This window comes from Colletotrichum costaricense (genome assembly GCF_030867565.1).
Source record: "Colletotrichum costaricense strain IMI 309622 chromosome Unknown Scaffold_6.1, whole genome shotgun sequence".
Classification (NCBI taxonomy): Eukaryota; Fungi; Ascomycota; class Sordariomycetes; order Glomerellales; family Glomerellaceae; genus Colletotrichum; species Colletotrichum costaricense.
In genome coordinates this window covers 2,038,063-2,064,653 of record NW_026848235.1, presented here as the reverse complement: position 1 = coordinate 2,064,653, position 26,591 = coordinate 2,038,063, and the positions used below count along the sequence as shown (strand labels likewise).

The 26,591-nt window shown below is 54.2% G+C and overlaps 9 protein-coding genes across 9 annotated transcripts; 4 read left to right on the top strand and 5 right to left on the bottom strand.

The window, feature by feature from the left end:
- Nucleotides 1-1,227: 1,227 nt before the first annotated feature.
- Nucleotides 1,228-4,293, bottom strand: CCOS01_06901 (uncharacterized protein; the record flags this gene model as incomplete). The annotated part of the gene is made up of 8 exons (XM_060455069.1): nucleotides 1,228-2,601; nucleotides 2,663-2,806; nucleotides 2,866-2,920; nucleotides 2,985-3,046; nucleotides 3,099-3,148; nucleotides 3,201-3,359; nucleotides 3,423-3,726; nucleotides 3,787-4,293. The coding sequence occupies 8 exons, from the start codon at nucleotides 4,291-4,293 to the stop codon at nucleotides 1,228-1,230; spliced, it is 2,655 nt and encodes an 884-aa protein (XP_060314769.1).
- A 2,375-nt stretch (nucleotides 4,294-6,668) lies between these two features.
- CCOS01_06900 (aldo/keto reductase) lies at nucleotides 6,669-8,281 on the top strand (the record flags this gene model as incomplete). The annotated part of the gene is made up of 3 exons (XM_060455068.1): nucleotides 6,669-6,813; nucleotides 7,394-8,184; nucleotides 8,246-8,281. The coding sequence occupies 3 exons, from the start codon at nucleotides 6,669-6,671 to the stop codon at nucleotides 8,279-8,281; spliced, it is 972 nt and encodes a 323-aa protein (XP_060314768.1).
- Nucleotides 8,282-8,807: 526 nt separating this feature from the next.
- CCOS01_06899 (protein phosphatase 1 regulatory subunit SDS22) lies at nucleotides 8,808-10,136 on the bottom strand (the record flags this gene model as incomplete). The annotated part of the gene is made up of 3 exons (XM_060455067.1): nucleotides 8,808-8,827; nucleotides 8,891-9,769; nucleotides 9,809-10,136. The coding sequence occupies 3 exons, from the start codon at nucleotides 10,134-10,136 to the stop codon at nucleotides 8,808-8,810; spliced, it is 1,227 nt and encodes a 408-aa protein (XP_060314767.1).
- Nucleotides 10,137-11,281: 1,145 nt separating this feature from the next.
- CCOS01_06898 (uncharacterized protein) lies at nucleotides 11,282-11,599 on the bottom strand (the record flags this gene model as incomplete). Its single annotated transcript, XM_060455066.1, has 1 exon — nucleotides 11,282-11,599. The coding sequence occupies one exon, from the start codon at nucleotides 11,597-11,599 to the stop codon at nucleotides 11,282-11,284; it is 318 nt and encodes a 105-aa protein (XP_060314766.1).
- A 245-nt stretch (nucleotides 11,600-11,844) lies between these two features.
- On the top strand, nucleotides 11,845-13,126 carry CCOS01_06897 (uncharacterized protein; the record flags this gene model as incomplete). Its single annotated transcript, XM_060455065.1, has 2 exons — nucleotides 11,845-12,328; nucleotides 12,426-13,126. 2 exons carry the CDS (start codon nucleotides 11,845-11,847, stop codon nucleotides 13,124-13,126), a joined length of 1,185 nt encoding a protein of 394 aa, XP_060314765.1.
- Nucleotides 13,127-14,746: 1,620 nt separating this feature from the next.
- Nucleotides 14,747-15,915, top strand: CCOS01_06896 (uncharacterized protein; the record flags this gene model as incomplete). The annotated part of the gene is made up of 4 exons (XM_060455064.1): nucleotides 14,747-14,943; nucleotides 15,050-15,519; nucleotides 15,590-15,818; nucleotides 15,879-15,915. The coding sequence occupies 4 exons, from the start codon at nucleotides 14,747-14,749 to the stop codon at nucleotides 15,913-15,915; spliced, it is 933 nt and encodes a 310-aa protein (XP_060314764.1).
- Nucleotides 15,916-18,456: 2,541 nt separating this feature from the next.
- On the bottom strand, nucleotides 18,457-20,246 carry CCOS01_06895 (PCI domain-containing protein; the record flags this gene model as incomplete). The annotated part of the gene is made up of 6 exons (XM_060455063.1): nucleotides 18,457-18,540; nucleotides 18,728-19,139; nucleotides 19,197-19,258; nucleotides 19,312-19,537; nucleotides 19,586-19,875; nucleotides 19,941-20,246. The coding sequence occupies 6 exons, from the start codon at nucleotides 20,244-20,246 to the stop codon at nucleotides 18,457-18,459; spliced, it is 1,380 nt and encodes a 459-aa protein (XP_060314763.1).
- An 810-nt stretch (nucleotides 20,247-21,056) lies between these two features.
- CCOS01_06894 (ribosomal L18ae protein family) lies at nucleotides 21,057-21,989 on the top strand (the record flags this gene model as incomplete). The annotated part of the gene is made up of 3 exons (XM_060455062.1): nucleotides 21,057-21,521; nucleotides 21,587-21,763; nucleotides 21,831-21,989. 3 exons carry the CDS (start codon nucleotides 21,057-21,059, stop codon nucleotides 21,987-21,989), a joined length of 801 nt encoding a protein of 266 aa, XP_060314762.1.
- Nucleotides 21,990-22,944: 955 nt separating this feature from the next.
- On the bottom strand, nucleotides 22,945-25,750 carry CCOS01_06893 (fungal specific transcription factor domain-containing protein; the record flags this gene model as incomplete). The annotated part of the gene is made up of 2 exons (XM_060455061.1): nucleotides 22,945-24,585; nucleotides 24,644-25,750. The coding sequence occupies 2 exons, from the start codon at nucleotides 25,748-25,750 to the stop codon at nucleotides 22,945-22,947; spliced, it is 2,748 nt and encodes a 915-aa protein (XP_060314761.1).
- Between the last annotated feature and the right edge of the window lie 841 nt (nucleotides 25,751-26,591).

Below are 26,591 nucleotides of genomic sequence, written 5' to 3'. Positions count from 1 at the left end.
TGTGCATTGACCTCAGTCCCTTCCTGTCTTGAGCGCTCCGGCAAAGAAATGTCTCCAAAGGGATCATGGGAACCTATTTAATACGAGTGCAGGATCGCAGCCAGACAGTAGTCTCTTCCCACAAGCCGAAGACTGTCCGCCCAGTAGTACTCCGAGGGAGCAAGAGAGCCTTGTCAATACCTGTCCCATCTGACTATAACGGTAGCATTCGACATCACGTCGTTTATCTCTAAATTTTCACCTCCCTATTCGTCAGCTCCTTTCACAAACCCCGTATCCGTTGACGAATACGTCAACGACACAACGTTACTAAAAGAAGCGGATAGCTGGACTTAAGTGAGCATTTGTACCGAGGAGAATTGCTAGCCAATCGCGATTAGTGACCCTGTCGACGTGAACCCTTCCGACAGCTCAACTAGGTCAACCTCTTCGACACTCCGACGATTCTGTTTCGAGCTCTGAGGGAGACCCTGCGATGACCTGAGATCCTCGACTTCCCTGCTCAGTTCCCTCATATATGTTGCATTCGGACTAGGTGTAACGACAGAGAGGCCAGCCGATCCCTCGATGACGAGTCCCCTTTGTTGGACTGTCGCTACACCCTGACTGGAGGTAATCGGTGTATCTAGTGCGCAAAGAAAGGCGACAAGTGGGAGAAGACATAAGAGATCCCGAGAGGTGACTGCCGGTGGTTGAAGTGCCAGAAGACCGCCGAGCAAGTTCTCCTCTCACCCGTTGCAATGAGCCAGCCAAAGTATATAGAGCTTATTATAAAGGTAGGGTCTGCATGGTTTCATGGTGATGGCGATGGCTCGGGTCATCAAACACCCACAGAGCCTTATTATGAGATAATCCCGAGGACACACGAGATGTAATCTTGTTGCAATGACTCTCTTGATTTTTAATATAGCATACACATTTCTATCGTCTTGTTCATGTAAATTATCTAACACCAGACGCCTGCTTCAAGCAAAGCCAAGAGCCCCAAAAGCAAGTGTGAATCTAACAACATACAAGCCAACGGTTCACCTCGTGAACATTCTTTATATACCATTGTTCAATCCCGACTCTTCTTTGAAGAATGCATGTACCTACCTATAGACCAAAGACGGCACCAGCCGTCTCCATCTTCATTCAAACCACGCGCCATTCGCTATGCTAGATCCGTTACAGTTCTTTACAAAAGGCGGGAGAAATGACAAAGCTAAATGACTTTGACCCACAAGCTCACTGCTCCATGGCATCGGGGTCATTGATAAACTCTTCAAAGATATCCATCTCGTTACCTCCGATATCGTGTTGCTGAGCATCCTGGAGAAGAGCCTGCATCTGCATTTGAGGCTGCCTAGAAGGGCCAGGGTCCTGCATGTACTGATTCTGCTGTTGTCTCTGCTGTTGTCTCTGCTGCCGTTGCTGTTCCTCTAGCTGCCACTGTCGCTCTTGCTGTTGCTGCCGCTGTCGCCACTGTTGCTGCCACTCTTGCCGCGCCTGCTGCTCTTGCCGCGTGAGACCCAGTCGCCCAACTTGAGCATATGGTTCAGGATCGGCAGGCCCTTGGTGGACAGAGTTGAATCGCCAGACTTGGGCGTATGGGTTAGGATCATCAGGCGGCGCGACCTGATGCTGTATAGCTTCAGGCGGAGGGGGTTGAACATTTGGCACTGGCTGATGAAGAAAGGGCTCACCTGGCGGGGCATACGCGTTCCACGGAATCTGTCCCGCGCCCCGAATTGCCTGGGCCTGACGGTATGCCGCTAGACCTGCTTGAGCTCCCAAATCGGGATTCTGTACCATGGGATTCGGCGCGGCATAGTTGAACATGTAGTTGTTGTTCATATTGTTGGGCTGCTGCATGACTGGCATCTGCGGTTGCCACTGCGCCTGCGGTGCCCCCTGAGCTCTCGCGTCGAAGCCGCCAGGCGGGTTGACGGCGGCAGGCTGGTTGTACTGGTTGTCGAGGCCGACGAATACAGGTGCGGCCGCTGCAGGTTCCTCCCTGATCATGGGCATTGGAGATAGGGCCGGATAGCCAGGGGCGACGACGGGGCGGTTGTTAGATGATTGCCCGAGAAGATTGTTCCCCTGTACAGGCTGAGGCTGTACCGGTGGCTGGAAGACGTCGAGGAGCAGCGGCTCATCAGCGATTCCCTGTTGCCTTGCTTGCACCCTCTGAACTTCCAGTGCAACGGGGTGGCCATTGCCATCGTCGACGGCACGCCGGGATGCGCCCCTTCCAGCCTCGCCTTGCGCGTCATCCCCTTCGTCCTCGCGTTCACGCTTGACCCGAGGGGGTTCGTCACCGGGAACACGAGGGGTTGTGAAGAAGTCACGAGACCACGCGGCCAGAGCATCTTCCGACTCCAGGTCATTCCTGGCGAGACGATTGTTGATCGTGGCAACCAGCTCTCTCAGGTCCGGGCGATCAGAGGGGTTATGGGCCATGCATCTCTGTACCAGGTCTTTGAGTGCAGGATCAATGTCGTTGAACTGTGCACTCTGCAGGGCGCCTCCGTAGGTGGTGATGTCTCGTCCCCAAGCGTCTTTGTAATGGACACGAATGGCAGCCTGTTGGAATGAGCAGAGAGTAATGGCGCACCAGATCTGTTCAAGCTTGTTAGTCTCAGATAACACGGTAAAAGGGAGGTCAGAATGGTCAACTTACAATGATGCCCACCTGGAAGATGTTTGTATGCATCCCGTAGTTGCCAGCAACTGGCGGCTTCGTTCCATCGTCAGCCACGAAGTGGTTGATGCCATCGTCGTCGATGATGTCATTCACCTGCTCCCACTCTCTGGTAAATTGTTCCTAGACAGTGTATATTAGTAAAAGCGATTGTAATTCACGCAACGTGACCGGTGACTTACGGGTGCGTAGTAAACGGGCTTTCCTCTGCAACGACAGTGCAAGAAAAACTCCTTACTGTTGGTAGAAGAAGAAAAGTTAGTTACGTAAAGCTCATAGCATCCTTTGAGCATTAACTTACTTGAAGTGTTCGGGGTCATTCTCATACTCGCTGAAAAACTCGGTCAATCCGAAGTCGGCAATCTGCAAACTGTTAGTACGACCTTCTTGAAAATGAGTGAGAGGTTATATATACCTTGAAGGTCGGGAAGTTGCCGTGAAACATGGATCTATTCGCCAAAAGAACTGCGCAAGTTAGTACCTTGTTCCCGAAAGTCAGAGTTCTCAATAAACTTACCATTTCTGGGGTCAAGATCGAAGTGCACGGTTTCCTGGAGTTCGACTTTTGGGTCATCGGGGAATTCCTCGTCAATTGGCTTCTGATACTCCCAATCTGGGTGCGAAGCTTCATAATGTTCCCTCAGAGGGTAACCCATACCAACCAGACCGAGGGCGACTGTCAAGGCGAAATCAGTAACACTATCTAAAGGTCATCGGGCAGGATATTTCATAGACTTACGACTTTGGAAGAGCATCCAGATGGCTCTCTGAGGCCAACGCTTTCCAAGACGGCTGGACTTGCTGATCCACAAGCCTAGGTCACCGAGATTGGCGTTCTCGAGAATGACAAAGTTGCGAATGGGTTGTTTTTCAAAGTCCCTGAGAGTCCAATTCTTGTCTTGGATCTCTGGGTCGGGCAACTTGGCCCCAGCTGGGGGAGGGGGGTGGCTATTCTGGTGCGCAGTCAGGTCAGCAGCCCTTTTTGCTTGGATTTCTCGAGTGATGTCCGATATCTGCAGGATATGTTGTGCGCCTACGAATTTCTATAACACGTCAGGAAGATACTCAAAAGACTACACGATCCAGAGCGGCGGAGTACTCACCCAGAGAGCCTTCTCCTCTCGTTTCAGCGCCGACTTGTTGTGGTGACGAGACTTTTCAATCTTGATCACGCAGTCAGTATTGAAGCCCGTTCTGGGGTCCTTGTGTACGATGTGAGCTGCGAATCCGTAGCCCCCTGCTCCCAAAATACGTTTTAGACGGATATTGTAACCCTTGGGATGCTTTTGACCCCCGTACTTGGCTTGGGCCTCATCTAGATGGGTCGAGTCGAAGTAACGGGAAGCGTACCTCACACTGGGTCCATGGATCCTTGGGTCGGAAGGGGGTGGGGTCGGGAAACCGTAACGATAAGGACGGACGTTGCCGTTCATGTCGTACTGCAGATATTGCTCACCCCTCTCGGCACCCATTCTCGCTGTGATCCTGTTCACCAACTTTATTCTCCTTTGCTTCTCTACCCACGCTTGATTCAGAGCCTGCTGCGCGGCCAGGTCAGGGCCGTTATTGTTCATGGCTACCTGGACCTGATGAGTAGGATTCTGTGACATGCTGATGATACTTGATTGGATATAGTTGCGCGATGGTACCTGCCCGCTTGCTTCGATGTTGTGAAATTGGAAGTGTGAGTGATGATGCTGATGTGTTTGATGAGTATGTCTCTGTTTTTTTTCTAATTCAAATGCCAGTGACAGTCAATTATATTATATGTATGTGTTTTCCTTCGAATGTTTCTTCATCATTCGTTCAATAGAGGACTGGTATGCAAGCAAGAAACAAAGTAATCCAGTGGTTGTCTTCGAGAACAATTGGTACCGCATACTTGCGATGGCTTTGAGAGTGCGCCATTCTTTGTAGCAGTCAATGCCTTTACATGCCCTGCCACTTGAATGAAAGTATTTGAAAGCTCTGAGTTAATTGTGTCTTCGCTGGCGTAAAAGCGTTTCATTAGCAGAATGAACAATACCGCTTTGTCAGTCTTCTCAAGTCAGCGAACAATTTCAACGCAGGCACTCGATCGAGGCCACGAGACAAAGGCCACTATAAAGGTCCTGGTTTATTCTCGTCATAATATCAACAAGTTTTCAGGAGAAACACAGTTGAAGCCGAGGGCAAGTAATTGTGAGGCTTTCAGTCCGGTCACTTCGGGTGCAAATGCAGTTTTGTCAATAAGAAAGCAGCGGGATGAGGCTCAGATTCATCTCATGGTGGGATCCACCCGGATGAAGTGAGGTGCAGAGAGGGTCTCAGGTCCGGAATGACCCCACGCGCCCACCCACGTGGATACGAGGCGCTCCGGCAAATGGGCCGAGGATGCACTGAATGAGGTGACGGGATGTGCGACATTCCGCGTGAAGATTCGGATCGATGCTGGTGTGAAGTAGGTAGGTAGTAAAGTACCTAGTGTTATCGGACTCCAGCCACCGTGCAACCCAGAGATCTGGCATCTGAGTGGCGTCCAAGAAGATGTGTAATTGGTGTGGTTAGCAATTGAGGAAACGACGGCTTGTACAAGGCGCTGTGTAGTATTCAGTAGCGTTGATCAATCGGAACTCGGGAGCACAGAGACGTTTTCTCTGCCGGGCTCAGCGGGTGAAGGTCTGCTGGTGAAGTTCTGCGGATAGAAGTCCAGCAAGCTGTTGACGATGGAAGAAGAGAAACCAATTAGCCGCGCCGAACAGCATTCAGGCTAAATGCAAAATAAAACGGGTCTCGGCGAAATCGATTCTCCACAATAGCACCTCGTGCGGGCCCTTGAGGTAGGTAAAGAGCGATGCTCGTTGAGAAGGTCCAGGCCAGGAACAGGCGGATACTTACGCTTGCGATGGAAAGAGAAAACGGTAACCGAGGAGAAGAATAAGCAACTCCTTTCGTTCAGAGTACAGGCACACCTGAGGGGGCAGTGACACTTGCGGGAAATCTGTCACAATACGGCATTCCTGTACCAACATGAGTGACAGGGAGGCACAGCGTCAGCTGGCCGCGGTTTCTTAGTAGGTAGAGTCAAAGGGAACCAGTGGCAGGGCAGGAAAGCCGCCCTGGGACCAACCAACCCAAAGGAAGGGCTGCCAAAATCACAATTCCCATGCATATTGGCTTCCATCCCGCGAAACTTTGCAAACTGGGACCCTGACCTTGACAGCCAGCAGCGGGAAGCTTGAACTCCAATTTACCCCAATGGAAGTCTCCTGGGTCGACCGTAGCTCAAGTCCTCACAGGCTGATTTAAACGCACAAATGGGCGCGTGTCATTCTGTAGCAGTGAGCCAGCAACCACCCACCCCCCATCTCCACATGAAGCCCGGCCGGCTTATCCACGCGCGCCTCTCCGTCTGAGGTGCCTCTTCCTGCCCGTAACATTACCCGGCCACTACACTTATGGATATTTCACATCGTCCAATGTCGACGTGTCACGGGCTCGGAACGACCAGCTAGCTTTCTATCCTCCGGCGGGGACCCCCTGGCTGGTTTGGTTGGTTTTGGGGAAGGCGATCTGTGTGTCACTTTTTATCCTATCGGTCCCTTTTCACCCCGCCAGCCTCTTGAGCCCTAGATATCGCCGCAAATATGTATGGTGACGGCACCATGGGGTGTCTGGAAGCATGCAGCCGGCCGGGGACAGGTGGAGGTTATCGACGCGGGCAATGGGAAAGCCAGGAAGTTGCAATTGGTCTACTTGCCCTAGGACTCAGCAAGCTTGCCTTCCGGGCCAGACGAATACTCTACATTGCCTGGCAACCGCGTACCAGAACACCTGACGTTGGTGCCATGGTTATAAATACGTACATCGTCCCTCTTCCCGACCCTGAGTGCTGTCTGTGTTTTCCTTCTCTCCCTCTCCTCTTCTCTCTCTCAAGTTCTGCCACGCTTCGTTGATCTTATACTCTCAAACCTACTTCCCAGAACAACGACAGCTACCATTCATCATGGCCGTCCCCAACATCAAGCTGAACAGCGGCTTTGACATGCCCCAAGTGGGCTTCGGTCTGTGGAAGGTTGACAACGACATTGCCGCCGACACCGTCTACGAGGCCATCAAGGCCGGATACCGTCTGTTTGACGGCGCCTGCGGTAAGTGAACAGCCCACAAGCACGAGCATACACTGTCAATGGTGTGGTGAGAGCGAGAGCAAGAGGAAGCATTCTGCGGCGCAATGAACCCAGCTTCAGTGACAGGCGGCAACTGCGTGGCAACCAGGAAGCAATTGGACAGGTTTCTCTTGCAGAAAAACGCGTTGCGCGCTGCCATTGATGCTGGTGTTGGTGGTCTGCTGCGTTTCTCCCCCCTCCATAATTTCTTCCTGAGAAGCCAACTATTACCCCTCCTAAACCCCACCATGGATCATCGGTGCGAATTTCTGCAGAGCACCGATGGGGATTTTCCCCATGCGCTACAACTTCACCCGGAAAGCTCTCCGCAGCCACCCCTGCACTTCACCCAGGATTCGCACCCCTCCCCCCGACCTGCCCTGTCACTTGTCACTCCCCCCTCACTACCCTCACCAATGCCATCCACTTACACTCGGGGCTACGCTCCCGCATTCCCCGAATCCATCACACATGGACAACTCAAATCATACACACTTTGATTCGCCATGACGTTCAACTGTGCTATGGGGATAACACGTAACTAACGTTGTCAATTGTCCAGATTACGGCAATGAAGTTGAGTGTGGCCAGGGTGTTGCCCGCGCCATCAAGGAGGGTCTCGTCAAGCGTGAGGAGCTCTTCATCGTCTCCAAGCTCTGGAACACCTTCCACGATGGCGAGCGCGTAGAGCCCATCGTCAAGAAGCAGCTCGCCGACTGGGGCGTCGACTACTTCGACCTCTACCTCATCCACTTCCCCGTCGCCCTCGAGTACGTCGACCCCTCCGTCAGATACCCTCCCGGCTGGCACTACGATGGCAAGTCCGAGATCCGCCCCTCCAAGGCCTCCATCCAGGAGACCTGGACTGCCATGGAGAGTCTCGTTGAGAACAAGCTCTCCAAGAGCATCGGTGTCTCCAACTTCCAGGGCCAGCTCCTCTACGACCTCCTCCGCTACGCCAAGATCCCTCCTGCGACCCTGCAGATCGAGCACCACCCCTACCTGGTCCAGCCTGACCTGATCAAGCTGGCTGCCAACGAGGGCATCGCCGTCACTGCCTACTCTTCCTTCGGCCCTGCTTCCTTCAAGGAGTTCAACATGGAGCACGCTACCGACTTTGTCCCTCTCTTTGAGGAGCCAACCGTCACAGCCATTGCCAAGAAGCACAACAAGGAGCCTTCCCAGGTCCTTCTCCGCTGGGCTACCCAGCGTGGTCTTGCTGTCATCCCCAAGACCAGCCGCAAGCACGTCCTTGCCCAGAACCTGTCTGTCACCGATTTCGACCTCGAGCAGTCTGAGATCGACAAGATCAGCTCCCTTGACAGGAAGACTCGCTTCAACCAGCCCGCAAACGTGAGTTTACCCTCATCTGTTGACCCTCTCATTATGATTGTCAGCTAACAAGACATGATAGTACTTCCCCACTGAGAAGCTTTGGATCTTTGGTTAAGTGGATTGAATTTTACATCCCATCCATTTTGCCTGATTTATCGCACTTCATAACTACCCATACCACTCCTCAGAGAGCGGCCTTTTGGTAGCCTGCAACTGGCAGTGTGCGTGGGAAATCTGTCCGACATGTGTCAAACCACGTACGACGTACGTCGATTGTATCTAGATACCCTCTCCCCCGGCGAGACTATGATCTGCCGCTAAAATACAACGAAAGCCATGACCAAGCCTGGTTGGAAATCCCGCTCACCCGTGACATGCAGCGTTTACACGCCCAAAGTCAGAAAAAGCCGCCCGCCCATTGAAGAATGCATCATACCTGTCAACATGTACTCATGCTTGCCAAACAGCGTGGCTGAGTATGTGTGACCGTGCATGTGTGTGCCGAGAAATACCTCGTGTGGTGAAGAAAGGCCCTTATATGTCCATTGATGTCTGCCCTCGCACCCAGATCTTCTAATCAAACGCCTTGGTAACGCCACGCCAGCCTCGTAAGTCTCATGCTAGAACACTGTGCCTGAAAATCATGATGTTTTGACAAAGGCTGGAGCGATTTGTCAGCAAGTAGTTTTTCACAGTAATGGGGTTTTTCTTCTGATGTACTCACTTGCGTCGATCTGGGATAGTTGGGGCAACGCCAGACGGACTTTGTTGCGATACACCGCGGGTCCTCTAAGCTGTAGCGGGTTGCCCTCAAAGTAGACCGTCGTGAGGTGTTCCTTGTCCTTGAGCTCCTTCTCGACCTCGTTGAAGTCGCCAATCTGATTATAGCTGGCCCAGAGCTCCTCGAGGTTCTTGAGTGGTGCGAGGCCCTTAATGCTCGCAACGGCGTTGTTGGAGATGTCGAGTACGCGCAGCTTCTCGCTCTTTTCGATACCGGCGAGGGATGTGAGGGCGTTGTGAGAGATGTAGAGTTCCTCAAGGCCGGGCACCTCAGCCAAGGGCGCCAGGTCGCGAATGCGGTTGGATTGGATGCTGAGGAGGCGCAGGTTAGAGAGTCCGCCTAGCCCCGTGAGCTCGGTGATTTTGTTCTTGGCGACCCAGAGCTCCTCGAGTTTCTTCAGGGAGTCGAGGTTCTGAAGGACGCGGATGCGGTTAGAGCCGAGCTCGAGCGAGGTGAGGTCATCGAGCCCTTCGAGGTTTTCGATTGTGGAGATCTTGTTGGCGACGAGGAATAGCTCCTTGAGCTTGGTCAGGTGGTTGACGCGCTTGATGTGCTTGATCTTGTTGAAGCTCAGGTCGAGGGAGGTGAGGTTGACGAGGTCGTCGAGGCCGCGGATGTGGGAGATGAGGTTGTCGTAAAAGTCGAGGTCCTCGAGGGTGGGCGCGAGGGCGGCGAGGCCGTCGATGGACTGGATCGAGTTCTGGCGGAGGCAGAGGCGGACCACCTTTTGGAAGCGTTCGAGGCGGAGGGCGGGTATGGAGGAGACGCGGGCGTGAGAGACGATGAGTTCGTCTGTTTCTGGGTCTTCGCCGTCGAGTAGATCTGTGGGATGGGGTTGGGCGTGTTAGTTTTCCATGCAACACGCCTCGCCTCGCCTCGCGCTTGTAGCCCAGCGCAGGAAGAGCGCGCCAGGTAAGGAAGACTTGCCTTCGTCAGCGGGTAGTTCTTCGCCCGGAAGGACGTTCTCGTCATCGGATTCCGGATCGGAGAGGACCTCTGGGTTGGCGAGGACGGCGGTACGCTGAACCCTGAGCTTGCCGTCCCATCCTTTGCTGTTCCTGAGGCCTGGGCTGGTCTGACCGTCTGTCCGCGGGGAGGCGCTGGCGTCTTCTTCTGGGAGCTCGATGCGCGGGGAGTGCCTCGGCGACGAGGGTTCTGTCGGGGTGGTGGGATCTACAGAGCCGGGCATGGTGGGCGGGATTCGATATGGGTTCGGGGCTGTCGCGGTGGTTGCTGTAACAATATAAGGTTTCTTGGCTCGGTCGTGGCTCCGTCCAAGTGATGTTGGAGATTTCAAGAGTGGCGGGGTGGGAATGAGCAAACGAGGAAAAAAAGGCGGTTGTTGAAGTCGGCGGTGAATTCTCGGCGGGGCGGGGTGGGAAGATCTGATCAAGAAAGTGGGATGGTTTGGAGGGACCTGGAGGGAGGAAATGGGCACCAGGACAGAAATAGAGGGGTTGTTCACTGATGGACCGATAGGTAATCAAGATCCAGTGTTGCACATGCCAAGGTATAAGGTAATATGGTATGGGGAGGAAGGGATGTGCGATTTTGCGGCGTAAATCAAGGCAACGTCCAATTTCGAGGGCGGCTGATTCTTTATTTATTAGTTACGCCCGCTTGCTCTCACACTCACACTCACACACACACACACACCGCACATGTGGATAAGGTGCCTTCCCCGACCGCCTGGTGCCCGTATTGGTGCCGGTTCTGGGCGGGGGAGGGGAACAGCACAGCACATGCCCTGCCTCTAGGGGTTTGGGAACACCTGCCATGAGGTAAGCTCTCTGAAGTTGAGAAGTGACGAGATGGCTGGGCCTCTACGTAAGGTACCTCACGGTTCATCCCCTCTCCTGCCTTTCCCATTCGTCCCGCTGCTGGATACCTGACCTTATTCACGAGTGCAGGATTGGCAGGCTGGTTCCAGCAATCCATCGAGGGCCGTTTGGCTCTAGAGTACCTTATGACGTCTCAATGTTGCTAGAAAGTACCTACCTTACCCGAGTAGCAGTGGAGGCGGGGGCACTGGGTCTGTCACTGTAGGCAATGTACTCCGTACCAAGCTAAATGGACCGAGAGGGCGAGAATCATGCCGTGGAATGAGATGATGATGATGCTCTTGAAGCGAACGGATAGTGAAGCAGCAGATAGAGCAGCTTGATGACTACCTTACCACATGGGTCGACACTCGCCTCTAGAAAGCCATTGTTGCAGGCTGTTTGGCTGTCAAGCTGAGATTTGTCTGGCCTGCCCGTGTCACAGAGCGGCCTTGTCTCAGACACAGCAATGTCTCTACCACATCTTCCATTTCCATCTACACACCAGATTGTGTCAATGGCGGAACCTTGCCCATGGTCCATTCCTCTTCGAGTGCCTAGGTATACCTAGTATGGTACGAGACCCAAAGAGCCCTCGAGACGGATAAGAATCACCGTTGCAATTGATGGACGAATGCAGATCGTCGACCATTGGGCTGGAATCCTTGGACCCCGACCTGCAATCGTGGTGCTTATTTAACAAGTCCGTCTTCGTTTGCCGCCAACGCCGAATTCGAACGTTGCCTCCGAAGCTTTCTGAACGGAATAGGACCGCCTGCATGCCGGCCATATTGAACCCAGTCGCGTTCGAACACGACCACATGCGCACCATGTCATGGCCCGTCACTCTATACAGTAGTCCGCGATACCTACTCCCAACCAACGTTCTCCATCATTGATTTTTGCGCAAGCAGCAGCAGCAGCCGCCGCCGCCAGGAACCGCCCCTCTTTTCAGGGTACGCAACGCTTCTGTTCGAGGTAATCCGCATCTCAGGGTCTAGTTCCGTAACCTTCAACCCAATACCACATCATCCACCCGCGCCTGATACGCGCCTCCATGTCTCGCGAGCAACCGTGATGCATGCTATCCGCGCATCCTCCATTGGGCAGCTTCTACATGGTCCTCGCCGTCTGCAAGCACTTCCCGTCACGTCACCATGGCGAGCCACGTCTCAGCGGCAGTCGATGCCGAAGCTGCTTGTGACGCCGCACATTGGCCTGACTCACAAGCGGCACTTCAGAGCTGAGGCGCTCTATCTACCACCGCTCGTCTTCACCGGCCTTCTGCTCACTCTGTGGACGCAAAAGTGTCTCGCAATGATCATCTTCCAGAACAAGATCATTTACATGCCAGGCCTGCCACCCAATGCACGCAGGGAGCGCATCCAAGACTACGCGAAGCAGTGCTGGGGCGTACAGTGGGAGGAGAAGAGGATCCGCGCCGCCGATGGGACGGATCTAGCCCTCTGCGTGGCCTCGGCGACATCGACTGGTGGGAGGAAGACCACGTCGCTCGACGATACTCTATCGGTGCCGTCCATCTACATCCTCTACTTTCAGGGTCCGCCTCGTCCCCGTTCCAATACCCTGGCTGGCGCATAGCTTTTCCCCTTTTACCTCTCCAAACGATCAAAGGCTCATGCATTGGGGAAAAATAGGAAACGCCTCGTCCATTCCCCCACGGTTGCCCGACCTATCGTGGGTCCTACAGTCGCTGCAGCAGAGCAAACGGCCCGCGCGATACACATTTGTGTGTTTAAGCTACCGCGGGTACTGGACGTCGAGGGGTCGTCCCTCCGAGAAGGGCATCAACCTGGATGCGCGGGCGGCTCTGCACTGGATTGGGCGGGTGCACAGCGAGCACGACGTCCACGGGCACCAGCCCACGCCGGAGGTGATACTCTGGGGTCAGAGCATCGGCGCTGGGGTCGCCACGAACCTCGCCGCGTGGGAGGCGTTCCCGCCCACGTTGCGGCTACGGTCGCTCATCCTCGAGACACCTTTCACGTCCGTCAAGGACATGCTAGCGATACTGTATCCCCAGAAATGGGTGCCGTACCGTCATCTCTGGCCGTTTCTCCGGAATCACCTGGACAGCTGGACGAACCTAGCCACGATCGCCGGGAACTGGTCCGGGTCGAGGATCTATGAGAGGCCTCGCATTACGATCGTGGAAGCTGGCAGAGACGAGCTAGTGCCGGCCGAGCTTGGCGCGAAGCTGGTCCGGCGCTGCGAGGAGGTCGGGCTCGAGGTAGAGAAGAAGACGGTGCAGGGCGCCTTCCACAACGATGCCGTCATCAGGCTAGAGGGACGCAGAGCCGTCGTCGACTGCATTGAGCAGGTTGTTGCTAAAATCTGATGGACCCTAATAATGGCATCAAGTGAGGTCTGTCTACGGATAGCTAAGCAGTGAGTTCGCACGAAGCTGCCACGGTGACACTTCAGAGCTGTAAACGTTGGTCATCCTGAAGTGGGCAAACCTGATTGGCGAATTGAATGAGTACATGGCACTGCCGAGGGAACCCTCGGCGTTCGAGTTCGGTTTGGATTTCGGACTGGGAAGCTAGGAACCGCTCCCCGGGCCCCGGCAAACCGGTGCAAGGTTTATAGAGGCGATTGATGTTCAGGGGTTGAATTGCCTTGCCTCTCTTTGCAGGAAACCGAGCCTGGTTCATGGTACCATCCCTTACGGTCCAACATCATTTACGCCATCCCGAAAGCCTCTCTCTGAGCATCGGGCTTTCGAGATAGAACAGAACAATACGTTGGACCCCTGTGAGCTCAAATCGTCTCCAAATTGATACTTCGTATCATCAGAGAATTCCTTTGGCCCCTCAACTATTCCTAGAACTTGACTGAGAGTATTCGCCCCCTGTGCGACGGCAATGAATCCAGATGAATTGTCTGCCCCTAACATTTCTTATTCTGGCCAAGTGATGGGTACAGAAGCTTGGACGCGGCCACGCCGTCTCAACGTGGATCATTTCAGGCTGTTTCCCGCTGTTCCAGGCACCTAGGCAGCTTTCGTGTGAAGTGTGAATCGTCGGCGCACCACAGATGTGTGCTCGGCAGCCCGCAAACTCCCGGACAGAGGTACTCTTTGGGCCATTGAGTCACCGCGGAGTGACCTGTCGACAAGAGCGAGGGAATCATCCAGCCCCCTTGACTTGAGCACAGTGGCACCGAACCAAATGCACCAAAGCCAACGCAAGCTTGCACACACTCTCTCCTTTTTTTTTTGGCACTGGCTGCTTAAGTTGTTCCCCCTGCGGATGGCTTGGACATGGCGCGGTTTTAGAACCGGGTTCGGCCTGGTATCCAGTGCCTGCCAGTGTCCGCCAGCTTTCCCAACAGTGCCACCACAGAGGCAGCCAAGCAAAACCCCGGCGCACCACCCACTTTCCCATCAGCGAAGTCCCCTGCTGGCGTGCACGTGACATCGCATCTGAGGCGTGTGTCCCTCAGACCCACCGACGCGTTCCCCTTGATCCCCCTGACGCGTCCAATGAGGACGTTCTCACCACTTTTTTTTTTATCAGTCCGCCCCCCTCTCCCCCAGGCACAGAGTCTCGGTGCCATCCTGTTCAAAAGCAGCCGGTGCAAGGCAATCACTGCAACGTACTTCAAGTAGGGGAGGGATCTTGGGGGACCGTGCCAGGAAATCAGGCTGTATATATTAGAATCCCATCGCCCATCCACCATGAGTTTCTCTCGAGTTCGCTCTCTCTTCTGTATTCACGCATCTCGGAAACGGCGCCTTAGGTAGGTCAAACACATTTTTCCATGAGAATCAATCTTTCGGTCCATCCCATAGTCATCGATAATCAATTATTCCATCCATCACCTACTCTTTCCATCACTTGAAATTTTCTCTCCGACGACGTTCCTTAGGCATCCGAGCTGTGATATCTTCGGTTCGAATTCCGTTTCTTTTAATCGGTAAACACCATCCCAGCCATTCCGGAAACCATCAGCCAAAATGTTCAGCAGACGCTACGAACCATCACAGACTGTGAACAAGAGCTTCTCAAAGAGCCACAAGGCATCTAAATCCAGCTCATCATTCAGCAAATCCAGCGGCGTTTCGAAACATCGCCATGAATCCCGCCACAGCCGAAGGCCATTAACTGCCACTACGACCACGAGTACTGCTACCGAGGATACTTCCATGAGCAAGTGAGTCTTCAACACATTCATTTACTCTGCATTCTCCATCGAAACCCATGCATGTCGCTTGAGAGAAACGTGAACCAGACACTAACAGAACCCTCCCTAAAACCAGCAACCTCACCTCCGCAATCGTAACCCTCGTCGTCGGCACAGAACAGCGCCTCTTCGCCGCCCACGAAGATGTCCTCTGCGCATCGCCCTTTTTCCAAAACGCCCTCCGCGCCAACCTATACGGCAGCCCCGCCGACGTCGTCGGCTCCCCGGCCTCCGTAGCCTCCTCCTCGTCCGCCCCGACCAAGCGCATCGCCCTCCCCGACGAGGAGCCCGAGATCTTCTCGTCCGTGCTGGAGTACCTCTACAAGGGCGACTACTACCCGCGCTTGGTGCACAACAAGCGCCGTAACTCGTGGGAGATTGAGGCCCTCAGCAGCAACGGAGAAAACGGCCGCGGCGGCGTCGAGTCGACCGTATACCACCACGGCGTCGACGGCGATTTGCTCAAGGACACGGTGATTTACTGCGCTGCGGAGAAGTACGGTCTCGAGGAGCTCAAGAGGGTTTCGCTGAGGAAGCAGGGTCTTCGTAAGTTCATTTCTCAGTAATATTCTACCTCCATTACTATGCAACACTCTGCTAACAGATGGCCGTTAAGAATCCGGCATCCAGTGCAGCACCATCCTGGCGTCGGCCCGATACGCCTATGCCAACACGCCCGACAGCGACTCGAAGCTGCGGGCGCACTACCTCGCCCTCATCATCCGCAGCCGAAGCACCTTTAAGCGGAGCGGCACGATGCAGCTGGAGATGTACAACGGCGGCACCCCGCTCTTCTTTGACCTCTTTGTCGCGCTTTGCAACCACGTCGACGACATCTCGACCGTGTAAGTAGGCCCTCGAAAGCGAAGTGACAAATCACGAATCCGTTGCTAATCGATATTTAGAAACTCTCCTCGCACACCCCGTGGTGGCCGTTTTTAAGGGGCACAGCCTCACTCTTTTCCCATTTCCTACACCTTGAATCTTCTCATCTCAGCCAAGGACGAATGAATACCCGGCTCATCATAACTAATGACTTTACGTTCTCACGCAATCTTGCCTTCCATTTCTTTTCTCGTCTACTTTTTACTTTGTTTCACCGTTGATTGTCGCTGAAACGGGCGATTTGAAGCCTGCTGGACTCGCAAAACCCGCAAAATACCATAAACATCAGGGCGTTTGAAAACCCATCCCACTGGATAGGGATGGTCACGGCGTTTGGGTACAACATTTTGTATTATTTCTGCAAATTTTCCTGGCATCTCTTGCTCGACTTCTTGACTTCTCACGAGAAACCCTTGTACATTTATCTCTTACTTTTGGCGAGACGAGAACCCCATGAGAGGCGGACAATCTCGAGAGACGGTTTCTTGCGAGGCAGGAAAACCTGTCTCTTGTTCGCCTTCCGTATAGAGGCGACTGAGAAATACGAGACCCGGATGCTCTGGGTGTAACAGAGCGAAAAGAACGAGACGAGAGACGAAAGAAATTTGGGACAGATTGCGTCTTCTGCGAAAGAGATCGACATCATTAACTGTAAAATTATCATTCTTCACACTCGCTTTCTAGTTTCTGCAAATCTACAGGAGTTGATGCTGTGAATCTCGAGCCTTTTTCCCGATGGAAATGAAGATATCCCGTCGTTGCGATATTCACAAAATCCAACGAGTGATTTGATGGCCATCTTCTGGTATCTCCAACTTCCTCCTGTATTCTGAAACATAACCAACACGACCTACCGAAGTTTTCGACCATGAGCAAAAGTCCTACGTGAATACTCGTGAATGCCCAAGGCACCCGAATTCACAGGCCCCGATCCGGGGCGAACTATCCCTGCCTATGCCAACCCCATCCATCGCCCCCCGGTAGAGTGTCCCGGTTCCTGGTCCGCCCGCCGCGGCGACCAGGCTCGCCTAGCGTAGCGGCCGTGTTCTCGGATACTTTGCCCCTCTTCGAGCTGTGAGTCATATTGGTAGTGTCACCGAGGCTGACTCTTAGCAACACTATCGCCGATTCACGCACGGCACAACAGCCCAACTCAACCCCACCACTCTCCGGGAACACAACACACATACTTTCAGACCCCGGCTTTTGTCTTTTTTGCTTCTCCTGAATTACCTTATCACGCTACTGATGCAAGCACTTAAACTAAAGTCAACCACCAGGGACCCCCTCTTTGCTTACTTTGGTAGGCTGCTCGTACTGGTGGGTGTGTTTGTGAGACGTTAGTCATTGTTCCGTCTTTCCTGCCCGTGTCGTGCTTGAGTCGCCATATGAGGTTACTTTTCTCCAAAGGGAGGACTGGAGGTGGAGATGGATGTGAGCCAGAGGTGTGCGTGGAGCTGCAGATGCTCCGTCTGGTAGTTGTGTTCTACATACTGAGTGATGTTGTTTGACTGTTGGTGCGTGGCCGCAGGTAACTGGTGTGATTGCAATTTTGTAAATACTTCTATCCGCCCATGCGTGATAGACTTTCGGTGAATTACAAGCTCAACGTGGTGTCACACGTACATAAGGTAGGTATGAGACAGATAGATGGCCGGTGAAATCGGAAAACCTTTCCATATGCATCAAACAGTGGATGTTGTTTCCAAAGTGCGAAGGATGGAATTTCCTTTATTTCATTCACTGAAGACCAGTCTCATAGTACCTTACTTAGGTAGGTATCGTCTCCAAACGGCCACTAGGCCAAGCATGCTTGCTTGAGGTGGGAAGCCGCAAGTCCATCCCCATCGCACCTGCCTACCTTACCTTCCCAGTCCCAAACCTTCATCTGATAACTTATCATTCCCATCCATCCGGGTCCCGAGTGGACTACACACAGAAAAGAAGTCCATATAGACCCCATCAACTCCATTCTCGTCACCAGCACAGCAGGCGCCCCCCTAGGTCGGGGGGTCAGGTCAAACTGTGGCGTGGGTGGTGGAATTGGTTAATGGTCGACATCAATCATATACGCCAACCAGCCTACTCGACGATAGGCTCAGCGCATACGAGTTACCCGAGTTCGAATCCCGGAATGAGCACCATAAAATTCCCCAGCATGAGCACCAAGAGATGTAGCCCCCAGTCCAGCACCGGGGGGGGTGAACTCTTTTGTGGTTTTCGATCTTTTACTATGATTATGTAGCTAAGCATTGGAACAATAGAAGCAATCTCCTGAGTGTCAATGTATTGATCTGCGTCTACTGATTGATCCCAACAGACGGCGTCGAGATAGACTTTGCTTTTTTAATTGCCCGGTATCACTAAGATACTCATGCATCCATCTTCCTCGCACCAATGCATGCTGCCAGGTTTCCTCGCACCTTATACGAGGCCGTTAAGTTCAGCGATGCCGTGTCGCCGATGCCTATTGGGTCAGATATCTTCTCGCTGCTTTTGTGCGCACGATGGTGTGGTACCAAGGCTGTATTATCTCAAGTCATCTTTGGGCCGGTCGAAAGTCTCATGCGGTCGGAGTCCCCACCCCACCATCCCCGTCTAAACCCCTGTTCCGGGGAACGCCCCGTTCTTGGAGAGGACGACGATGCCGCGCTCGCGGGCGATGTAGCCCTTCATGAGGTTCTGCAGATAATTGGATGATTAGTCATGTACTTGTGAATGAGGGGTTACTATGGAATTCTGCCTGAGTAGCGAGCTTTTGTGGCAGCCGCCACACACCGGATTCCCTTGAGCACGCAAGGTCGGTCCCGTGATGATGTTGCCTACTAGGCAACCCCAAACGCACGACAAAAGAAAAGCTGCCACGTACCTTGTAAATCATGTTTGCCAGCAGGCACTCAACCTCGTCTGGGTCAACAGTCTCCTGGCTACCAAGGCTGATAGCAGCTGTGAACTCGGCGACTGGGACTCTGGTCCGACGAACGGGAGCGGTGCCGGCTTCCTTCGCCTCTTCGAAGCCACCGGCGACAAAGACTTTGCGTAATAGGTTGCGCAGGGCAATATCGCGACCGCGCTCCAACGTAAGGTAGATTCTGCGGCGGACGAACTCCTCTTCGCCTTTTTGTAGAGCTAGGTCAAAGTTGCGCAAGTCGCCTTTGCGGATGCACTGCGACAGTGGGAGAAAGAGTTTTTGCAGCCGCGGGTAGGGCTCAAGGAGTTTGCTGCTGGGCAGGGTATGTGTGGTGAGGAGATGGCATGGGATTAGATAGGTGAGAATTCTCCTGTGATGGTTGTTAGTGGTTGGGGATGATGACTTGGGATGTGTCGAGAGTACTTACTCTTGGTTGCTCTTCGCATCCTTGTGACACAGGGACCATGCCTCTGTGAGGTGCTTTTCGGCCTGGATTTCGTTAGATCCGTAATTGAGAACTGGACTTCTCTCAGTAATCGTACCTCAACATAGTTCTCCTCCAAGAAGAAGAGCACGCCCTCGTAATACTTGAATGTCACCCGCTGTGACTTGGGGAATGCTTCCAAGGGCGGCATGTCTCCACGGTTCGTGGACAACGCCTTCAGGATTGTCCGACTCAGACTTGCCGAATTGAGTTTGAAGTAGGTCTTGAAGAGCAAGTTGATGATGTAGTAAATAGCCCACTTTCTTGATTCTTCGAGAGGTGCTCTGTACACAGTTAGGACTAGCCAAGAGCATTTGGGTTTGTCGACATACCTATCGCTCAGACACAGAGTGAAGATACGCTTGAGCTGCTGCTCGCAGTCGCGCAGCTGCTTTTGCTTCTCCAAGTCCGGATCGTAGTCGTCAGCAAGCTCCATTGCGTCAGCAGTGGCATCGGTGGTGCTCCGCTCTTCGTCTGAGCTGATGGCGAAGAGTCGCAAATGCTTGCCAGCAAGGTAGAGGCACGGAATCGTCCACGCCTCGAAGCCATAATTAGTGTAGCCTCGGATGAGAGCGGTGGTGAATTCCTTCCAAGACTCATACACCTTGGTCCATGATGAAGACTGTTGCTGGTGTTAGTGGTGAAACTGAAGAAAGGGGATGGGCAGCGTATTGCGCGAGAGCTCACCCTACCTCCAGCAGCGGAGTCGCCCTCTACTTTGAGGATCTCGCCAATGGCTTTCCAGTACGCTGTGTAGACTTCTACCCAGCCCGTAGTCTCCTCATGATCGAGCTTGAATTTCTTAGATCCCGAGCCCCGACCGAGGAGCATGTACTTGATGTCACTCTTGGCTTCTTGGACATTAGTGCTCAGATAGATGGACCGTAGCTTGTCCGGCTTGTTGACTGGACTGAATGGCTGAAGTGTCTGCGCAAGAGAGTACCCAGACCGAGTCTTGTAGGCATTGCGGAACTCTTCAAACAGAGGCTCCATTCTGTCTATTTGAGCCCTGGTCGATGTTGAAGGGTGGGTGAGTGAGCTAGGTGGTGGAAGAGCCGAAGGGCTGAAGAGCGAAGGCCCTGAAGACTCTTGCTGGAACTTGACGCAAATTCAGCCAGGTAAAGCCTGCTAAAATGGATTCAAAAGGTAAACTGCCTGCCAGACTTATGATGACAACGATCCCCGTCTAACATCAGCCAGCAAATGTAGTTGCCTTTGTGACGCTGTTGCTCAACCGGGGGCGGTCTGCGCTGTGATTGGTTGGAACCCAGTGACTTTGGGATTCGCCAAAGGCAGCTCCTCCCTCTGACCTTTCTGATGGACACCGACTGCTTTGCGCCTGACATTCAAGGCAGGAATGCATTGACAGACCTTCTCGAAAAACTGGGCGATTTGAGGTGGACCCCCACCAGCCGCAACAGGGTGGGGTCCGGTCGCTTAGGAAAGTGTGGCGCTGACACATAGGGTTCTCGCCCTTTTTTGCATTTACCCAACTTTTTTGTTTTCCCATTCGGCTTCAGACCCAGCAGCAACCACCACGATATCGGATAATCGACGACCATCGGCCAGCTCTTCAAAGTAAGTCACCAATTACTCAAGTTCGCGGGGGATCTTCAGTTTCTAACAAATTATTCAAGATGGGTAAGCACAATTCCTCTCTCCTCGCTTGGATCTGGATCTTGGATGCGAATGCTTGCTGCGAATTTTTCGAACCCCGACCGCGACGAACAAACTTTTCCAAGGTTACTTGAGACATCACGAAGATGTCGCAGTATGGCACGACAGCAATAGCACGCCTGCTTCATGGATTCATCAACACCGACTGCCATCAGCTCGCATATCAAGCGAGACTACAGCACACTACCAAACGACGAATGGGTCAGGGCTTGGTTTGGGAGGAACAGGAAAGAGGGGAATGAGCGCAAGACCTGGCATGACCTCACGACGCAACGCGATTCTGCCCTCCCGTCCGAACCCGACCGACCGGAAAATTCGCAGCAGCTCGAAATGACAGCTATTCGCATCCTTGAATCCAGAGATTGTGTGGCCCCAGGACGACGCATAACTGATTATTTTGCTATAGGTCGTCTTTCGGAATACGAGGTCATTGGGCGCCACTTGCCCACCGAGTCCAACCCGACTCCCGCGTTGTACCGCATGACCATCTTCGCTCCCAATGTCACGGTTGCGAAGTCCCGTTACTGGTACTTCTTGCGTGGCCTGAAGAAGGTCAAGAAGGCCACCGGTGAGATCGTCAGCGTCAAGGAGGTACGTCAGAGAAGACTCGATTTCCCAGAAGCACTGCAGGCAGAGACTGACTCTGTACGCTACAGATCCAGGAGAAGCACCCCCTCAAGGTCAAGAACTTCGGTGTCTGGCTCCGCTACGACTCCCGCTCCGGCACCCACAACATGTACAAGGAGTACCGCGAGATGTCCCGCACCGACGCCGTCGAGGCTCTCTACTCCGACATGGCCGCCCGCCACCGTGCCCGCTTCAGGTCCATCCACGTATGTGCCCTCACGTCGAATATCTCGCCCGGAAAGCCGAAACCCCCACTAACAAAGTCTCCAACAGATCCTCAAGGTCGTCGAGCTCGAGAAGGGCGACGATGTCAAGCGCCCTTACATCAAGCAGCTCATCACCAAGGGCCTCAGCTTCCCCCTCCCCCACCGCGTCTCCAAGCTCAACAACCAGAAGATCTTCAGCGCGAAGCGTCCCACCACCTTCGCATAAAGTGTTGGCTGTTGTGCGGCGTTGTTTCTCTGGTTTTCGACAAATGGAGGGGTGGGCTACTACTACTTGGCAGGTGTTCACTAGGTCTATGGAACTATCACGTGCATTTGCTCTCTGAAGGCGGGGGCCACCAAAAGAAATGAAATCAATTCAAAACATCATCTTTTCGCGAGCATGGCCAAAAAAGCAGCAGGGGAGGGAGGGGAAACCTTACTCAAACCGCCCTTTTGATAGATGGACGAATGATACCTGAGTACGAAGCTGTGAATTACGACTTCTTGATGAGACGATGCGGTTTACCTTTAGATCTGCTCGGCCAGAAGAGGGATGTCAAGACGTCCGGCTTCGTCTACGTAGACAAATGCCAACTCACCCTGCGTCGGTTGTCAAAGTTTTTCTGATTGCCAGTGATGTGATGCCTGCATGTCTTCAACTGTTCGTAACGTAGAGTGCTCTCACTTGGCATCTAACTTTTTCTTTCCGAGCTGCTCCCAAATGTGAAAGCACATGCAACCCACCTGAGCATGACGTAACCTCTATAATTTCGTGGTGATTAGTTGTTCACGTTCTAGTGTCCAGTGACATATCACTCTCATGATGTGAAGGCCCGGCAACAAGCCCCGTTCACTTACATCATATGCTTACTTCGAAGTCGACATACCTTATCTTGAAGCTCTGCCCGCTTGTCTGGAACAGGAGTCATCAAGTTGTCGAGAATCATTCACTCATTTAATCAAGCCCAAGTACAATGAATTTCATTTGAGAGTCTAGATTCCTCTTCCATTCTCCAGTATTGATGGGCGTGATTCGTCATCCCTATCGTACAGCATCACCATTTCATTTCTTCCTTTCCCTTTTTCCTTATTATACACCACACTTGCGCGTCAGTTCATTTGGGTATCCCATACACCTCCTCGTCCTCCTCTTGTGATTACCTTAGTCACTCAAACTGAAATCACCCGTCGTCCCCAGGTGACCTCTCCATATTCGCATCAACGACAAACTCGTCCCACGAACTCGGATCCCACCCAAAGTCTCCGGCATCCATCTGGATCCCGAAATGCGCAATCAGGTCCTGCGGGTTACTGAACAGCGGCGTTCCTCCAAACATGGCCATGTCCTCCGGCGTCAGCCCGAACGGCGGGTTCATGGGCGCCGACGTTGACGGAGGCAGTGATGTCGCGGGCATCCCGGCCGCCGCCGCTATCGACGGGTCAACCGCCATCGGCGTGGGACCACCCAAACCGACTGTGTTTGTCGTCGCGAAAGGCATACTCGTGGGAGGCAGTATGGAGCCGCCTCCTTGCCAAGCAGCAGCGGCAGCGTTGTTACCGCCGATACGGTCTGTCCTGAAAGCTGGGTGTAATGTTCCCATACTCACACCGTGGCCTCCCACCGCCGCCGCCGCGGCAACTGATGGCTCCTGAACACCCGTGACATCCACGTCTCCATCGCCATCATCATCAACATCCTCATCGTCATCCTCCTCCTCCTCCTCCTCTTCCTCATGCTGCGGCACCTCCACCGTCCTCCTCGCAGCCCCCTTCTGCTCCGTCGCCGCCGCCGCCGCAGCAGTCACAGGCGCCCCCCTCCCACCATCACCCAACTTCAACGCCCCCATCATAGCCTCCGCTCTCGCAGCCCTCGCCCGTCTCAAAAGCTTCTTCAGCGGCCTCCACAGCGTGCCCCGCCTCGTATCCGCGATCCGCTCCCTCATCCCGTGGAAGTTCCGATCCACCACGCGCCACGCCCTCTCCACCAGCTCCCCGCGCGTCTGCACGCACAGCTCCGCCAGCGCGACGGCGAGCGGGTGCCACTGCACGTAGCTGTCGATCCACCACCCGAACCGCTCGCGGTAGGTCGCGGAGCTATACTCGACCAGCTCGATCGTGTTCACCGCCGTGCGGAGCATCGTCTCCCGCGCGACGCGGGGCTTCGCCGTCGCCGTGGAGGCGCGCGGTGTGAAGGGATATTGTGCAGATAACCACATTTTGAGGATGATGATGCGCACCGTCACGGCGGCGTGGTTGGCGGGTAGGTGCCGGGTGTCCTGGTCTTCGTCGTCGCCGCCGCCGCCACCGCCACCAGAGCCATCGCCGTCCGATGCAGGTGTTTTGGCCGGCGCGGTGCCAAAGAGCGCTTCGAGACGCTGCGCGTGCGCCATAATCTCATCCTCTGACGTCGTCGGCTCCGGCGTGCCGTCGTTGTCGAGCGCAAGCTGCGGGTGCCGCGGCCGCAGGTTGCCAAAGATGCCCGACGACATGCTCGTGCACAGGCAAAACGTCATCTCGGTCGGGCCCGTCCTGTCCTCGAGCGGATCCGTCGTCCCGGGGCCGAAGTCGTCGTCGTCGAGGTTGAAAGGCAGGCGGGTGTTGTAGGACTGCCGCGGGATGGCGGCGTCGGTGCCGCGGTCCTCGGCGGCGCGGATGTCGAGGACGACAATCATCCACCACAGCCGGCGGCGCATCTCGGCCTCGAAGGGCGGGAGAGGGGGGTTGACGCCGTCGCGGTGAAGGTGGAGGGCCTGGGCGAGGCGGACGACGAGGGGGATGAGGGCCCATGAGGCACGGCTGGCGTTGTGTGAGCGGAGGAAGCACTGTGAGATGGTTAGATCTTGAACCGGATTTGATATGAACGTGACTGAAGAGACTTACCACGTAGTAAGTCAGCGCTTGAAGGGTCCGAATCTCAGTGCTGTTGAGATAATCCGCCTTGTGAAGCGCCCTCTCAACGCCCTCCCGGTACCTCTGCGCGAGCACGCTCCTCTCCTCCCCCAAGTTCCTCAGACAAGCCTCGTTTGTCAAGCTGGTGACGGCACCATAGTACATGGAAAAGAACAAGGCCTCCGTCGCATCATCGATGTGCTTATTCACAGCGTTCGCGAACCCTTCCAGCTCGACAGAGACCGTCGGCCGGTGAATGACCTTGAACGCCGGATCGACGTTGGAGAAGAAGATGCCGCACATGTACATGATGTGATCCCGCGGCGGGTGCCTCAGCGGCTCGTCCCCGCCCGTGACGAAGCTGGAGATGAGCCCAGACAGCGCGGGAGGCGTCTGGCCCTTATTGGCGGTGGATGACTCGGGGCTCGTCGTGCTGTGCTGATGCTGCTGGCCCTGCTGGCCCTGACCTCCTGGCTCCTCATCGTCGGACCCTTCGCTGTCGGAGGGCTGATCCAAGGCCTGTCTCATGCCCTCGACCTCTTGGCACAGATTCTCCCAGAACTCGGCGCTCATGTAGTTGGTCGGCGGGGCAGGCTGGGAGTCCCACCCCGCTCCGGGCGGCGACGGCTCCGCGTCATTCATGCCCGGGACCGAGTCGCCACCAAGACCCCTTCGGCCCGTCGCCGCCGATATGGAATGCGGCGTCGATGAGACGGCAGCCGTGAGCAAGGCCGCAGGGGGCACCGCTCCTCCCGCCGAGCCGGTTGGGGTCCCGCTACCGCCACCCCTGACGACTCCATCCACGTTACCAGAGTCGACTTTGCTGACGATGCTCTCCAGACGGGTGATGCGATTCAGCAGCTCGTTCTGCCTCCCCTGGCGCGGCTTGCGGTTCCGCTTCCGGGAGGGGAAGACGCAGTCGAGGTCGGAGCGCTCGCACTGCTTGCACCGAGGCTGTAGCTTATCGCATTTGATCTTGCGATGGCGGCAGTTTGCGCAGCTGAGCTGTTGTTTGCTGGTGCCGCTGTTACCAGGAGCGGCGGTGTTCTGGTCGGATTGTTGTCGGGCTGCGGTCGCCGATGATGCCGGCGGTGTCATTGTCTAGTAGGAGCTTTTTTTTAGTATGAGTGTAAGGTGGTGTGGGTGAGTATGAGTGACGGGTGTGTGAGCGACCCTGACGTGAGTGAAGCTCAAGTGAAGCTCAGGGTGTGTGAGAGGTGTGTGGATGGTCTTTGCTGACGTTGACGATTTTGAGGGTTTCCCCGCTAGGCCTCTCGCGCTTGCATTCCTTGTAAGTTAAGAGCGAACGGGCGATCAACGTGCTTGTAACTCCTAAGCCCGGGCTGACGTTCGTCCGCCGTCTACGGAGTAAATAGTAAGGTTTTCATCCAGATTAAAAAGGCGGGGGAAAGGTGTAAAGAAGAGGTAATAATTGATAAGAAAAACTATTCCGCGAATCGGTTTCCGGGATTCTGGGGTTTTCGCTTGATGATGTCGTTCTGCGCTGTGAGCAAAACAGGATGAGCTGTGGGTGAGACGAGATAGGTAGAAGCGCGGGGGGAGAATATACCTATGAGGATTTGGGCTGTAGCCTGTGTGGTTCCCCACTGCACTGTTCCCCCGATCTGCGTTCAGATGCAAAATTTCCCAGGGGTTGCCCGAAACCACCTTACCACCCCGCTGCAGCAGGCGTAAGAAAAAACCTTAAAAAACAAGACTAATAGCTGCCGACCACTTGAACGGGTAGATTTACGTAGAAATGACTGATATGTCAGCACGTCTGTACTCGTAGGATCACACATACATGAGTAGTCGTGATTTGCTCGGTCTCGCTAGAGATGGAGGTCTGGCTACCTTTGGTTAAGATAAAGTTTCCCGCCCGGTATCTTGCCGCGATTAGGAGAGAATTTGACAGACCACCTGGATATCGCGGATCGTG